The sequence below is a fragment of the Notolabrus celidotus genome, chromosome 1 (genome assembly GCF_009762535.1).
Source record: "Notolabrus celidotus isolate fNotCel1 chromosome 1, fNotCel1.pri, whole genome shotgun sequence".
NCBI classification, from domain to species: domain Eukaryota; kingdom Metazoa; phylum Chordata; class Actinopteri; order Labriformes; family Labridae; genus Notolabrus; species Notolabrus celidotus.
The window spans coordinates 3,418,570-3,435,498 of record NC_048272.1 but is presented as its reverse complement, the minus strand read 5'-3'; the positions used below and the strand labels follow the sequence as shown (position 1 = coordinate 3,435,498).

General features: G+C 40.3%; 1 protein-coding gene across 6 annotated transcripts in view; it reads left to right on the top strand.

Annotated features, from left to right (window-relative positions):
* The window catches only part of elmo2 (engulfment and cell motility 2), a 34,046-nt gene that overhangs the window by 742 nt on the left and 16,375 nt on the right, over nucleotides 1–16,929 (top strand). For all 6 annotated transcript variants that reach the window (XM_034682380.1, XM_034682370.1, XM_034682350.1 and 3 more), the window contains exons 2-8: nucleotides 8,934–9,042; nucleotides 9,163–9,260; nucleotides 10,601–10,641; nucleotides 12,489–12,561; nucleotides 12,655–12,705; nucleotides 14,386–14,555; nucleotides 16,101–16,200. In XM_034682380.1, coding sequence (XP_034538271.1) covers nucleotides 9,183–9,260; nucleotides 10,601–10,641; nucleotides 12,489–12,561; nucleotides 12,655–12,705; nucleotides 14,386–14,555; nucleotides 16,101–16,200 — 513 coding nt within the window. In that variant the 5' untranslated portion in view covers nucleotides 8,934–9,042; nucleotides 9,163–9,182. The remainder of the gene's footprint in view (nucleotides 1–8,933; nucleotides 9,043–9,162; nucleotides 9,261–10,600; nucleotides 10,642–12,488; nucleotides 12,562–12,654; nucleotides 12,706–14,385; nucleotides 14,556–16,100; nucleotides 16,201–16,929) is intronic.

The window sequence follows — 16,929 nt, the reverse complement described above, 5'->3', positions numbered from 1 at the left end:
CAGCATTTTTTCCACTTAAGGGAATTGTCATTTTTTTAATAAGCATTTAACCAAAGGGGGCGCCACTCCTCATATTAAAGCAGATAAGTAGCTCTGATAAAAGTTCTTCACAGTCTTCATGTGTGAATATTTAATTTGAAGCAGCCCTGACAGCGGCGGAGACCCAAACCACATTATAAAAGAAATAAAATGGCGTCAGAAGCATCCGGGTCGCGGTGAAAGTGGCTGGTGTGGGGTGGAGGGGGGGACAGAATAAGTTGGGAGTCTTTGAAAGGAAGCCCAGACCACCACAGCGTGGGATTTCTTTTCAGGCTCGAGCTCCTTTAGCAGTTGTTGCTATGCTACCACCAGCACCACAGCGCGTGCAACCTATTAACTGTTGCTTAGTGGAGAAGCCTCCCAGTACAGGAGCTGAGCACCCACTCACACACCAGTAAGAAGATGACTGGGCTGTTACAGAAGAAGGGAAACACCAGCAGTGAAGGAGACAGGAAAAGCCTGCTTTATTGATGTGCTGTCAGAATGCATTTCTGGATTTATTCAGTCTTGCATAAAATAATCTAAAAATAATATACAGTATAATACATTACAGCAGATATGTTGATTTATAAAACTTTATAAAACTGTATTTTATTATATTTTATTGTATTTTATATTTAACTTTTAGATATTTAAAAGCTGGAAGAGAGAAACAGCATCTCGTTTTTCCTGTATGTCTCGTATATACAGTGAAAATTGACAATAAAAACCTTTGAATCTTTGAATCTTGATGGGTCATAGTAGAGATGGGATTTATGGTAGGGGTGTGCAATACCACAAATTTTGGTTTCGATCTGATACCAAGTAATACAGGGCCAGAATCGCTGACATAGATACTGATACTTTCTATTATTAAAAGTATCTTATGCACTTTGATGTATAACAATAGACTGTATAAAATATGGATGTAGTATCCGTGACATCACCCATCTGTTCCTGAGCGCTGTTCTGAAGCAAATCGACGGCAGCAGCCATATTGGAAATGCGGCAGACCAGGCAGAGTGTGACGTAAAGAGGCGGAGTTTGAGCCTCCTATCCAATAGCTATGTGTTCACGACCGGGAGTCAAGTCTGTCATGTCCTTATTTGGGCAAAACTTGTAATCTTAATATCTTCTGAACTGCCACGTTAGAAAAAAATTCACCCCCGTACAATGTGTGCTGCTAGAGAAATTAGCTACGAAGAGCCAAGCTGTTTTTTGAACCAGGCTGTAAACATGTTAATTAATGCTGCAAAGATCGTCTTTTTCCCATTCATGTCTATGTGGTTTCCGGTGTTTCTGCAGCCAGCCTCAAGTGGATTCTCGATGTATTGCAGTTTATAACACTTCCACATGGGCTTCATCGTTTGAGACCGGAGGTTGCCGCTTGTTTATAACACACGTGTTAAAACCAGGGGTGCATCCGGCTCTGCTGGTGGTGAAGCTTTCAGCAGTGTGTCTGCCCCCTGGTGGCTGGCTGCAGTATAGGTCAAAAAATCTGTCTCCCCCATTCAAATGAATGGGGGAGACAGATTTACAGGTTAGTCCTATAATCGAGTTTAAAAAAAAAAAGGAAGTTCAGACTCTAGCTGCAGAAATCTGAACTATTTTTAGACTTTCAGTACTAGCACATCAAAACATCACACTGATGAAGTCTGGATGAAAGTGTAATCTGGGGTACCTGCATCAGCCAAGAAGACAGAGGGGACCTAATTTTAGCAGTAGTGTTTGTAAAAAAGGGCTGTCAGTGAGTTATGTGCCAATCAAAAGTGAGGGTAAAGCTAAATGTTACACTAAGAATCTTGGGTGTCAAACCTTTGAGAAATCACACATTTGTGAAGAGTTACTGGTATTTGATCAAACTGGTGTGTACGGTTTAGAGCAGGGTCAATGATCAGCACCCCAATTCAATCAGAATTGAGGAGCAGCAGAATAATTCATTTAGGTAGAGCTGGATATCTGACACACTGTCATGTCTTTATGCAGTCTTTAAACTGGGACAGGGGTTATAAGCAGAATGTGTTGCATTGCAGCATGCAGTGGGTCTTATGTTTGACTTATTTCTGCAACAAAAACTCTCTTATATTAATGTGACATCATTTGTAGATATTAAGGCTGTAAGTGTACAAAACAATACACTGCCATTAACAAGAAAAATACTACAAACATGTTTTTCAGGATCGTTACATGTTGTATTTACTTGACTGTGTTCTGAAAGAGCTTCACTGTTTCTCCACATGTGTTATACAGCTTTATTGTGACAATCTCTGCAGTGATGTCGGCTTATAAAGCCCTCTCTGCTTTGATGTAAGCAAAGGTTTCTTTCACATGTTGCTTCAAAATGTTACTTTTTCATAAATGTGTGCAGTGGGTCTTTGTAAGCTGTAGCAGGGATTCAGCAGTGTTGTTGTTATTGCTTGGAGGCTAGTAGATGTTGACAAAAGCCAGATTACTTTGTGCTTTTTTAATTTACCCCATGTTCCCTCTAGCATAGTACTTCTGCTTTATAAGAGATTGACGGTAGAGCTGTAATTTAACCTTAAAAGGGATAGTTCGTTTTTTTTTGAAGCAGTGTTGTATGAGCATAGACTGTAAATAAAAATGGACAGCGTTGCTCCGCCTCTTTCCGTTGTACGGTTCTGAAGCCAAAAAATCCTCTAACTCTAATAACAAACGAAGAAGAAACTTTTTAGAAAAAAGAGGCCTTGAACACAAAACAGTCAAATACTCACTACATATCACCACAGCATACTGATGTGAGAAACATTCGTATCACGTGTATTTATTTTTTTAAGTTTGACCGCAGCCCCATTCAAATGAATGGGGGAGACAGAGTTTTTGACCTATACTGCAACCAGCCACCAGGGGGCAGACACTTTGCTGGAAGCTTCACTCCCAGCCGAGCGAGATGCACCCCTGTGTATGAGGTACTTGTCAGTGGTAAGAGCATTACATCAGGGGGTACCAGTCCCTGTGGTCCCTTGGTTGAGTTACCGGCTGTAAAATGGGGATAGAAGGAACTGTAGACAGGGTCAGCTCTACCATTTAGTTTAGCTAATTTTGAGAAACTCCAACCAAAACACTTTAGTCAGCATAAGCTGAATTTGCAATTTTTTCAGCTTAACTTTTCCATCTGGAAAAGTCCATTTGTTTTTCCACTATTCAGGAACATGATACATACTTGTTCCTCTGCCTAAAGTACACTGATCAGCTGCTTAGGTCGGCAGGGTTTGAAAAAAAGACAGAGATACAACTAATTAAAAAATGAGCAAGAAGAACAACCCATACAGAACGAAGGAGAGAAAGAGAAACAGAAGCTTCTGTTGTCATGAGTGGGACTTGGTAAAAGCAGTATTTGAGGACCATTCTGAATCAGAGGATACCTGCAGATCACATACAGCTGCAGTCTGCACCGCCCACCAACCAGAGTGTCCATTGTTCTTTTATTGCATAATGACACAACCTGTGGTCTGCACGATGTTAACTGTATCAAAATACACCGTGTTAGCTGATGAAGGGGAAGACTGAGCTGAGATAGCTGAGATAACAAACTCACAGCCATTAGTGTGTCTGAAGGATAATGTACAGCATATGTTACTCACAGTTATGTCAAACTGAGTGGCAAAAATATCAGTGACTCATGCATCATAGACCTGCACTGCTGATCAGTTTCCTGCAGGAAGAGGATCACATATGTGTTGCATCCGAGAATAGAGCAAACACAAATGGTCTGTCTCAAAGCTATGTTAATTGCTGACACATTTTTAAGTACAGTGTGCAATTACACCAGCATTCGGGATCCCCTGTAGGTTAATACACTTACTGTTTACAAGTATCTCATACAGCACTTCAAAATACCTGAACTATCCCTTTAAAGTGTGGCGCTGCTCTTTGTGGGGTTAAAAGGGAATCAGGCATTTAATTAGAGTTAATCAGGCTTTTAAATATAAAACAGTATTTAAAGGGTTTCACACATTTGGTGAAAACAAACATCCTTAGGTTGTGTACAAATCAGTGGATTATGAAATTCAAATTTGCATCAGAAGAACATGTGGAAAGCTTTCTCAGAACATGTTACTTTCACAGGAAAACAAACTTTTGAGCAGGGCAGACTCAGAGTTCACACATTATGCAGTGTGACTGACAGCAGGCTGGAGGATGTGGGGGCGGTGCAGGCTCTCTGTCAGATGGCTGCTTGTTGGAATCTGATTCTAATTGGTAGATGTCACTCTGGATCATTTGTAGCATCCACTTTAATTCGTTATAGCTGGTGTTAACCACATACCCGGCACCCTAAATCATTCAAATCATGGGTAGTATATTTAATGCAAGAATCCAGCTGCTCAAAGTTGTTGCGATGAAAGGATTCAGGCGATTTTATTATTTATAGCACCATGAATTCAATTTTTACTCCAACTTTAAGACTTTTTCCATCACTAAGCACTAAAGTGAAGTACAACGATGCACCAACATCTGAATGTGTGCTCTTCTGTTGGATAACAAAATATCCTTTATTATATGAGTGATCAAGAGCTGGTGCTGATGTAAACTCAGAGCCAAACATATTTATAGAATCAGACAGACACTTGTTCTTTGAGCAGCAGTGCTGGCAAACTACATCAGTGTTACATTTCCAGGGAAGATGGATTTTGATTCATGCTGGTTTCAGGATGGTTTTTGTTTCACCCACCAACACTTTGTTAATCATGAGGATCTCTTTTCACATGAGCAGCTGTGAACCATGCAGTGTTCTGTATACTGAAAGCACCCTTGATGCAAAGAGCCATTTGAAGAACAGCAGTTTCTTTTTTTCTTTTTCCAGCTTCTACCAATCATCAACTTTGGGTTTGCAACACAGCTTTTCAAGCTCACTTCCTGTGAGCCAAACAATGTCTCTGGCCACCTGTGTTGTGTTTCTCTTGCTTTTTGATATTAGTACAGCTGTTGCAAATTAAGACCCAAGTTTAATGAACACCGGTGCTTTATTAAAATTCAGTATTAAGTGTGACAAATGTGATTTATAAGCGGGCAGTGTTTCAGTTCAGTAGTCTGCTTTTTAATGACTCAAACCAAGCAGTTTTGACACTTAATTAGCACAGTTTGATTGTTCTCCATTGTTAAGTATCTGCAAGCTGCATGACATTAAGGTCAGAGGTCATGGACAGGGACACTAACAAAAAAAACAACTTAAAACTCTTAAATACAAACACATGTAAGGCCTTTGGGGTCTAAAAGGTGGAGTGGAGGTGTAAAGCTCCACAGCCAACCGCTAATTCTACTACAAAGAGGAAACTAAGGAACAGGCCTAAACCAACTTTAATCTGCAAAAAACTCTCCTGAGAGATCAATCCTCTTTTTAATTATCCTTTTGCCACCCTCCTTCCCTCCACAATACACCCACACCACACACATACACACTCGCTCACAACACACTCGTCAAACAAAACCCAGCGAAAACAACTGAAGGTGTTGTCTTCTCTGTTGCACACACCTAACTGAGGGAAAGGAGCTCCTTGTATTGAGCAGCCAGGCTGATGAGCTCAAGCTGGGTGCAATGAGGGCAGGTGCTCTTAATGAAGGGCTCGTTAGGAGCCCTGGAGGTCACAGACTACCTCCATGGAACCAATCAATAGTTACCTATTTTTAAGTCTGGAGACCGTCATGAGGCCAATAATTATAGACCCAGAAGCATACTGCCAGTGTTATCAAAGGTTGCAGAGAAGTTTGCCATCAAACCTCTGTCAATGTTTCTCAATAAAAGCAATTTTGGCCTTCACCCAATGCAGTTTGGCTTTAGTCTGTGCCCTATGATGTGTCTGTGACGCCATGTTGGCCCAGAGACAGAGAAGGAAGAGAGCGCAAGCATGCACATGGACAGAAATACAGACCTGAAATGAAAAAGTGTTTCAGGATGATATCTCCTCTTAGACAGGGCAGTGTCCAGGGGTGGCACTAGGTCCCTCCTAAAATCTTGTTGACCACCCCATGTGCGGATCCAAAATCCTGAACTATAGTCAGCTGTGTGGGGGACAATTACCAAATAATGCTGGTTCACAACACCCATCCCTGATCAGTCTGGCAAATTAAACTGTGCAGTGGGTGTACCCCATGGATCTGTGTTAGCCCCCCTACTGTTCAGTCTTTTCATCAATGACCTAACACATCAGTGTCACAGAGTAGATTTGCAAAGAGAATAGGGATGCACCGATCCCACTTTGTAGGTCCCGATACCGATACCGATACCTGGGCTTTGGTATCTGCCTATACTGATACTGAACCGATCCGATCCCAGTATTGATTTAACAATCTCTATTCCTTAATGTGAGGATAGAATCATGTTTTGGCAACTTCAGGCTTTTCTGACTTTGTAAACTAAAATAAAGTGAAAAATTTTAAACTGACCGTATCATTATTCAAGAGATTATAAATGTGTACCAACAGACTGGTGAGTTAATCTTCATAACAGGCTTCCATTATATTTTTCAGCACAACTGCCATCCGTCCAAACATTAGCGCTGCACATGTTGCAAGTTTCCAGCAGAGTTGTTAGCAAAAGAAGCGTGACATGCACCTTAAAGGGATATCTCAGTTTTTTTGAAGTGGGGTCGTATGAGTTACAGTACACTATTGCTCCTGTTAGCCACAATGAGTGCCGGTGAGCTCTTCCCCTTTAATGAGAAAATTCCAAGAGGACCGGCCGGTAAGCTAGGCTACATTTCTCTGCAGACGGGGCCTCCTATTTCACATAATTTCGCCAAAGTTAAGAAAATACGGTCCAGGAACTCATCACGGTGCAAATGCATGCACCAGTAGAAAAAATTGGAGCTCTTCAGCTTGCCGCCAGAAACCCCCTTTGTTTTGGCACTATTTTCAGACGCACCTCGCAGACCGGCGTGTATCCATGCTCATGCAGTGGAAGAACACCAATCAGCTGTTTGGATCAACAAGCACGTAGCAGGATCAAGTAGCGGTATCGGTCTTTAGAGTGAATTAAACTCACTTTTCTGCACATTTAAAAGATGGGATGTACCTGTCTTTATCCCGGCTGTTCAAACAAGCAAACCTCCTGTAAGGCAGGGAACTCTGGATGATGAGTGATGCAGACTGGAGCCGTATGTGAGCCGCTGGTATCCTCTGATTCAGAAAGGTCCTGAAGTATTGTTGTCACTAAGTCCCTCTCCTGACAGCAGAAGCTCTCTGGGTTTGTTGGCATGGGCTCACAGTTTACACACCGGCACCACCAGGTAACGTGGGATTTCTCCTGCTCACTCGTTAGCACAGAACTTTCTCCCCTCTCTTCTTCGTTGGTATGTTGGGTCTGCATCTGGAGTTCTTCCTCTGTAAACTCTGGTTCATAGAGGTTTCCTCTTGTGTCCACAGTAAACGGCATGTCATCGTCGCTGTCAGAATCACTCATTCCTGCAGTTTGTAGTTTTTGTTCCTAAAAGTGTTTACTGCTAAAAATGCTACGTGCTTGTTGATCCAAACAGCTGATCGGCGTGTATCCGTGCTCATGCAGCGGAAGAACACCGGTCTGCGAGGTGCGTCTGAAAATAGTGCCAAAACAAAGAGGGTTTCTGACGGCAAACTGAAGAGCTCCAATTTTTTCTACTGGTGCATGCATTTGCACTGTGATGAGTTCCTGGACCATATTTTCTCAACATTAGTGAAATTACGTGAAATAGGAGGCCCTGTTTGCAGAGAATTGTAGCCTAGCTTACCTGCCGGGCATCTGGGAATTTTCTCATTAAAGGGGAAGAGCTCACCGGCACGCATTGTGGATAACAGGAGCAATAGTGGACTGTAACTCATACTCCACTTCAAAAAAACTGAAATATCCCTTTAACAGCAGAGCCTCTGTAGTTAGGGCAAAATGCAAAATGCACAGACCGACTGGGGCTGATAATGTAGGAGGCTCGCACATGGTTGTTGTAAACACAGAAAAGCATAGAACTGAGATGAGTAGATCTGCACTATGGATCGGCCCTTTGTCGCCGATATCTAATCTAGCTTTTTGAGTCAATATCCGGCTGATATCCGATACCAGGATCGGATCGGTGCATCCCTAGCTGAGAACACTATTTTATATACAGTACACATGCAACAACAGGAGGGCTGGCAGCTAGGAAGTTGACAGCTGCTATGAGGAGGAACACAGAGTCTCAACCTCAACATCAACCACACAAAAGGCATGTCCTTTTTCAAACTCCGCTAAACTCCACAATCAATGCTGACAATTTCATTAAGGCTGAAAAGATTGGGATGTTGAAAATTGAATATCTTCATCAAGAGATTGTTCTGTCACCTTTAGCCGCACTACCTTTGGGAAGTCAGCTTCCTCTGTGTCAGCCACAGGACACTGCAATTCAATCAGCAGCTTCAATTAGTGGAGGGGTCATTTTTTGGGAAGATAAGTGCTGAGGGAGTGCAGTTGTGTATTTTTTTTTTAATTTTAACTAATAATCTGTAGATATGAAAACACACAACAAAGAAGCACAATAAGAATCTATCAAGCTTTGTGTAACGAATGGGAATGACAAATTCTGGCAGGATGTTTTTAAAATAAAATGTTGATAAAGTTGCCACAAAAAATGTGTTACAAAAATAAGGTGTAAAGGGATTTGATATATTTGTTGGCAATAATAAAACTGACTTGTCAAGGGAAATACAACTCAGCACACTTAGAGCCCAGCAGGCAGACAGCTAAACCCAGTCAAGATTAGTGTGTGTGTCTGTGTGTCTGTGTGTGTGTGTGTGTGTGTGAGAGATGTTTTGTAAAACAGTCGTGTGTATCCATCGGCTCACTGACAGATTCAGTTCAGTGAAGAGAAAAAACAGAAATGCAGCAAACTGAGCTTTGAAGGCAAAAAAGGTTTCTGCAGAGTCGTGACTGATGTGTGTTTGTGTGTTTACAGAGGAGCTGACACAGAGCTTTACACAGCTGAGCACTGAGAGTGATTGACCCCCTCAAAAGCTTCAACATTAGGGTGACGTACAACTGTACATACATGACATTGTGAATAGGTGAGTTATTCACCATGTTTCATGATTTGCCATCCAGAGTTTTGTTGAATCCCATTTAAATGCCATTAAGAGAAGAAATGACAAAGTGCTTTTCTTTGTTTTCTTTTTTCCCTCCTATAGTGTGCTCACAGTCGACAGCCATGCCACCACCAGCTGATATTGTAAAGGTGGCTATTGAATGGCCCGGTGCTAATGCTCAGCTCATAGAGATGGACCAGGTGTGTAATGTTATATCATTTGATATTCAATATTGATTACTGAAGAGAGAAATATGCTTAAGCTTCAATTTGTTTTGGATGTGGAGGGCATGAGCCATGAGTCATGAGCTGTAGTTAAATGGGGTAAGCACCTCCAAGGTTCTCATAAAAAATACCTCCATTAAATCAGTTTAAGAAATCACAATTGATTTAGTTTTTTAAAGCACCTGTGAGAAGTTTTTTACTGTTTATAAAAAAACAAATGCCAATGCCTCTTTATGAGGTATAAAGTCAAACAAGACCATTAAGTAGAAGATTCATTATTTTTACAATGTTATTGTTGCTGCCTGAAATCGCTACCAGGGGCCGGAGTCAATCAAAGGGATTAATTGATTTTTGATAAGTAATGCATTTTTTTTTAGCAGGATGACTTCTCTTAATGGTCTTCGCCCTTCTTATTTATCAGATTTGCTTTTATCATATGGGCCAGTGAGAGCCCTCAGGTCTTCAGGTAGTGGACTTTTAACTGTACCAAACGTAAAAACTAAGACCCACGGTGAGGCAGCTTTTTATTATCACGGCCCACGCCTGTGGAACACCCTGCCTGAGGATCTGAGGGCTGCACAGAGCATCAATATTTTTAAAGGCAAACTCAAGACCTACCCTTTTAGTCTTGCTTTTAACTAAGTTTTATTTTTATTCTTAATAGTTCTATTTATTTATATATTTATTATCTATTTCAAATGTAGTCACTTTTATTCTACTTTATTTATTTATGTACTTATTTATTTATTTTAAGTCTAGCATCTAAAGTTATTTTAATGGTTTAATATTTTAGTGTTTTATTATCTTAGAAATGTATTTTACTTTGGTGATTTTAATTTCCTGTTTTGAGTTTTAACATCTTATTTTACCTCCAGTGTGTCCTCATTAAGATATCATGAGTGTTTCCTCAGTTCGTTCAGCAACTTCTTTTTCATTTTATTTATTTATTTTATTTTTATTGTTTTTATTACTATTGTTGCATATTGTGTTCTTAACCTTAGGATTATGGGGTGGGTTTGGGGTCTGGGCTGTTGGTGGGATCTTTTTCTTAATTTATTCTATTTTGAAGTTATGTACAGCACTTTGAGTTAAAATGTCATTGTATGAAAAGCGCTTTATAAATAAAGTCTGATTGATTGATTGATTTTGTCAGAAAGCACCACGTAAATATGTGCAGGACAAATTCAGTAGAAGGATCAGGGTATTGCTTTGTCCACAGGGGGGTGCAAAAATCTACACAAACTGAAGGTTCCTCAGAGGATCTGCTGTTATTTGTTGTCATTCAGCATGTTTTAATTATTTTCTTCTTTTTGCAGAAAAGGCCGTTGTCTTCAATTATACGTGAAGTGTGTGATGGGTAAGCATTGATCTTTCAAATTTAAATATTAGGCATGATGATCTTTGTTGTCTGTCGACTTCTGTTTCTGGGGGATTTGTTATTAGCAAAATTAATATGTGCCTCTGGTCTTTGTGTTTAACCAGAAGAAATATAAACTACAGTCTGGCTGGTCATTGTAGTCTTTTGGATGGATAAGAAAAGTACAGTCACAAAATAGAATCATCCAATTATCCAATCATTCTTTTTGTGGTTTTTGTAGTTGACTATTTTTAGGGTAAAGCTCAAGGTTTTACTAGTTAGCTTTGCAGAGTGTAATGTAGCAACAAAAGAAGAATGTGTTGTAGAGACCTGGGTTTCTGTGACATCTGGATTTACCTGTGTACGAAGTGTTTGCTCTTAAAGGTGACATATCATGCAAAATTGACTTTTTAATGGTGCTCTACCTGAAATATGTGTCCCTGTCTACAAACCCCCCCAAAATGAAAAAAATCCATTCTGCCCCTGTTCTGATTTCTCCACCTTTCTGTAAATGTGTGCTGAAACGAGCCGTTTCAGTTTTCAGTGTTTTTCATACGTCACAACGCCATCCGGTCTGTAACAGGAAGTCAGAGCTCGGAGCTTGTTCAGCCCATAGACTGTATAAAATAAAACTCAACCCCTCCTCTGTTTTTCATTCCCTGCACACATGTGTGCTAACAAGGAGCTTAGGAGGGAGGCATGCTAGTTGTAGGCTGTTTTAATAAACACAAAGGTCGGTTTTACTCCCCACGTCTGCAGATTTGAAGATCTAGTGGATGATTTTTATTTTCCATGGAAAAGTGATAGCGCTAGTTAGCATAGCCACATAGCTACATGTTCGTAGCTGTGTACCAAGACACACGTCTACATACTGACAAATAAAACAACAAGAAACACAAAATCTGTGACCAATGGTTCAGAAAGGTCCTGCTGCAGGCGCCTCTCCGTCAGGATCAGATTCTGGATCAGATTCAGAGGGTTGAAGTAATGCGGGTCTGTGAGCAGCCGTGTATATTCAGCCAACATGTAAACATTTAGATCAACGTGCTGGACAGCCGAGGCCACATCCACTTCCTGAGGGGGCGTGGTCAGAGAGCTCATTCTCGTTTAAAGGCACAGACACAGAAAACAGTCTGTTCTGAGCAGGGCTGAAAAAGAGGGGTTTACAGGCAGACCAAAATCTGATTTCAAAGTGTTTTTTGAGCATAAACTTTAAAGACATGTTTTGGGGACCTCTTAGACCAATATATTTTGATGAAAAAGAGCGTAATATGTCACCTTTAAATCACCTTGAATGAAATGAAATGTTTGCATGTCTCTGATGTAAGACTAAAAAGAATCAAAACATGTCAGCTCATGACAGGTTCTTTCACTGTTGTGCACACAGCAGATGTATCATAGCATCCTGTGGGTTCAAGCAGATACTGTCCGAGTGTGCCTTACATAACCATTCTCATCCATTATTTCTTTCTTTGATCAAAAATCTTCTCCTGTGATTTTGGACATTTTTTCTGGCTCTTTTTCTCTTGCACTTCAGGGGTGGATATTGAAATGTGCTCTCACCCCTCCACCTCGTGGCTGTGTCTGCCCACTACCTCCCATTTCCATTTGAAAATTCTTTGCACTTTCCTGTTGACACCCACTGAACAGTTCTCCTCCACAATCTCTGAGTATTGACACTCGCTGGAGGGACTGCTCTGACTTTCAACAACATTTTGTTACAGCACAGAGTACGCCGCAATAAAACTTTCAACAAGTTTACTTTTCGTCCTACTGCTTTTTTTTAGTAGTTATGTAACACTTAACGTGAATTTTAGTTGAGAACCCACATTTCTCTCTGTCCTCAGATGGTCTCTGTCAGGGTCTGAGCAGTTTGCTCTCCGTTATGCTGACGGCCCTCAGCTTTATATCACTGAGCAGGTGAGCCTGAATGTTTTCAATCAAAGCTTCTTTCAATAACATTCATAAAAAATGTTGTATTACTAGAAAAACTCCCCTTTTCTTTCCTTTCAGAGCCGTGGTGACATCAAGAATGGGACCATCCTTCGATTAGCAATATCACCTGTGAGTCAAATGAACAGTGAGGTTTTGAAAGTGCTATTTCCTTTAAACTTGGTAGTTACATTTTTACTGTGAGCAGCAGTTTTTGGTACTCAATTTTGTAATTAGTGGTTTTAGTTGACCAAAAAGCACCAAACAAATACTCTTTCACAATTATTTTTATTGATTTTGTAATCACAGTGCATGTAAGCATTGACAGGGTAGAAAAGTAGATGTAAAGAGTCTGTGCACCAATGGCAGTACTTCAATACAACACAATACAACAATTGTACTGGCCTTTTCATGACCATGACCCCAAGCCCCCCTCCACCCAAACCTCACATTGCTTACATAAGGCAAAACAAAACAAAACAGACAGACCAAATTAGGTAAAATAAATAAATAAATAAAAGACTAAAAATAAAAAGTTAAACAAACATTAAGACATTAAAGATAGATAGAAGGAAGAGAGGAGGGGGGGAACAAAGCTTCATCTGGGTGAACAGTTGTTTTGTCTAAGTATTCGGTGAAGGGCTTCCAGGTCTTGTCAAAAGAATTTCTTGATCCAGCAAGATCTTCTCAAGTTGAATATGTCTAAGGATCTCCCTGAGCCAACTGTTATGAGAAGGAGGGAGCGTGTGCTTCCACCTCAACAGGATGAGGCATCTAGCTAGCAGACTCGTAAAGGCTAAGACATGCCGTTTGGCCGCTGAGAGGTTGGGCCCTCCAGAAAGTGGGACTCCAAATAGGAGTGGGGGGTCAGTGAGAAGGACTGTATCAAATACTGTTCCCAGTGTGTCAAAAATTTGACTCCAAAAACCTTGTGGTTGCGGGCAGGACCAGAACATATGGGAGTGATTAGCAGGTGAATTCTTGCATCTGTTACAAGTGTCGTGAGCGTCCGGGTAGATTTTAGCCAGTCGTGCATTTGTGTAGTGTGCTCTGAATATAACCTTACACTGCAAAAGACCGTGTCTGGCACACAGCAAACACTGTGCACCAAACAAATACACATTATAAGACTCTACTTAGGTCTATTCATTTTTAGACATACTTGTCTGCACTCCATAACCTGACTGTCAGTACAACTTACTCTGGGAGCTTTGCTTTTAAAGGCTACAAGGAGATGATGAGATTTAACATTGTTAATACCAGCCTCAAACTTGCTCAATAATAATGTATGATAATATATTCTGCTTAATCTCATCCTGCCTCCAAGTGCACTGTGAGTGCAACTCACGCCTCCACCACCAAAACACCAAAAGAGCTTCCAAGTACAAGGCCCACTGCAGCAGAAAGTTGTGCAAAATAATCAAACTAACAAGCTGAGTTTAGGTTCAACTTTAACCATGCTTAAAGCTGTTGATTATGTGTAATGCTCTGTACCTTGATTACCAACAGAAAGGCCCATAATGTGTTATTTTGAAGTATAACCATAACTAATTGAAACCACTGTAGACCACACTGTTGTTACTCAAATCCAGTCATGCCTACATTTGTCCATTGATTGTAATCTCCTTAAGTTGATTAACATTTCCTTGAAAGTCTTAAAGACTGAAACATATAATTCCTGCCCCCGTTGGTGTGTGCCGATATAAATAACAGGCTTGTATTTTTAAACATCAAGACAGTATTTAACAGAATTCACAAATAGGAAAGAAAACCTTCAAACCAGTATTGACACAGATCCTCTTTTTTTGACAGGCTCGTGCTGCCCGTCAGCTCCTGGAGAGGATTCAGTCCCACGGAATCGACGCTCGCCTGGAGGCTCTGAAAGAGCTCGCCAAGCTGTCCGCAGACCCAACCTTTGCCACAGAGTTCATCAACATGGAGGGCATTGGAACACTAGCACGTCTTGTGGAGAGTGGAACCCAGTAAGCACGAATGTAGTTGTTCTGTTATGATGTTTTCACATGTATGACTGTGTGTTTGAAGAATTCAAAGCTTGATCCTGAGAGGCAACTGGACCTGGTAGAAATTGTTGAAGACATTTCACATCTCCTCCAAAAGGCTTCTTCAGTTCTGACCAGACTCAGGGAGAGACAGAAAATATAAGCCTCTAACAGTCGTTGGTGTGTTCAGATAGTCACAATGGGTCTTAAGTAGCGTTGTTATCCTAGTTCCTGACTGTCTTTGAATTACCATGACCTGGATGACAGAAAACCTTCACAGACATGTTTGAAGCATTATACGTTACAGGTTCTGAGCCAGGCTCCTCCTCCATGAAGTGATGGAAATGTTGCAGATATTGAGCTTATCCTTAGTTTGAGCAGGCCGTACATCAGCTGCTCTTAATACCAGCCCCTTAGATTACATCTACTCATCCAATTGGCAAATAACAAAATGGATGTTCTATTTAAACAGCTTTATCCTGCCTTCTCTTGCTGATAGCCCCTTCAAACTGTGGGGTCTCTGAGCAGCTCCTTCCTGTCCTGTTAAATCGGCTGTTCTCATCTTTCATTACAGTACATGGCAGTTACTATGTGACTTGGCACATTCGCAAATAACTATTGAATCTGAATCGCACTGTTCTTCATACTGTGTATGTTTAAATAACCGGGTGCAATTTTATCCATGCAATAACATACCTTACTATCTATTTATCAGATAGAAGTGTACAGTGTGTATACATCTGTAATAGTAATCATATTTTATTTTTTGTTTTGTTTTGTTTTGTTTTATTTTATTTTTTTTTATTTTATTTTATTTTATTTTATTTTATTTTATTTTATTTTATTTTATTTTATTTTATTTTAATTTATTTTAATTTAATTTAATTTAATTTAATTTAATTTATTTTAATTTATTTTATTCTATTCTATTTTACCTTTGTCATTGCTATTATTATTGTTATTGTGTTTTTTAACTATGTTAGTACATTGTTGTATTCCCCTGTCCCGTGTTGTAAGCTGCTGTAACAAAAGAATTTACCCCAATGGGGGACCAATAAAGTATATCTTATCTTATCTTATCTTAAACCGCTTTGCTATCCACCCCCACCCCAGCACCTCCAATTATGCTGTGTCTAATATTACCAGAATCACATGTATTGCCACTGATGCTCACTCCGTTCTGTACCCTGGGGTTCTTTGCTGCTGCTCTCCCTGCCTTGACTTTTCATGTACTCAAGTGAAAGAGAGGGGATGTGTGCTCTCCCCACCTCAGGCTTTGCCCTTCCATGTAGGCATGTGGAAGGACAGGGAGCTCCCAGAACAGAGCCATACCATCAAATATAACTTATTGCATGCAAATGATTAATTATTTTGATGAGAGTGGATCTGACTGAATAATTCCACAGCTGTACTACCGACGCCAAGAATTAATCTGACTCGACCTCTTTATGCACTTCAGCTCTTGACCTGGAGCAGGCGTGATGTTCTGAAGAAGCCTGTATGAACTCTTCTTTTTGTTCTTTTCAGCTTTGGTGAAATGCTGGCCTTCACTCTCACTGCCTTCCTGGAGCTAATGGATCATGGCATTGTTTCCTGGGACCTTATCTCCCTCTCTTTCATCAAACAGGTACTTCCACCCACATTAGAGGAATTCATCTGAAGCTTTATGGTTTCACAGAGGGCCCATTGAGTTAACCTCCTTTGTTTCAAACGTACACATCTGTGGTTATTCCTTCTTTCTGTCCCATACACTTTTGTCCCTTTATTCATACATTATTTATTTAATTTTCCTTCCTATCTTCCTTGCATGCCAGATACAAGTAGGTGTGGTCGCCTAGCAACATCTATAAGTATGACGAGTTCCTTTGGTGTGTATGTGATTCGTTTTCTGCTGAAAACTTTCATTCGACCTTGACACTCCCTCTTTATTAGGGCAAATGGATTAAAATGCAGGGTTACCTCCATGTTAAAATTTGTTTTTTTTTCATAACAATACAAAATTTACAACACTTTGATTATTGTATTCATCCTTTTCCAGTCTTTTATATGCGTATGCATAGGGAGAAATAACATGTCCACATAGCCACTCAGTCCTGACACGTTTCTGTCCTCCATCTTTCCAGGTGAATGCATTATTTTATACTCATGACATTTAAACACACACATTAATCCTCACCTCTTCAGTCAGTAATCAACACTCATTTTCCTGCATACATCCATTACACAAACCATCAGATATATAACTATTTACATAAGAACTAGGGGAGCATACATGCATGTTTTATTCTCTAAGGAGGGGGAGGATTGATACCTTGTTGGTGGAGTCATATAAAATCTGCTCGCACTGGGTAATAAA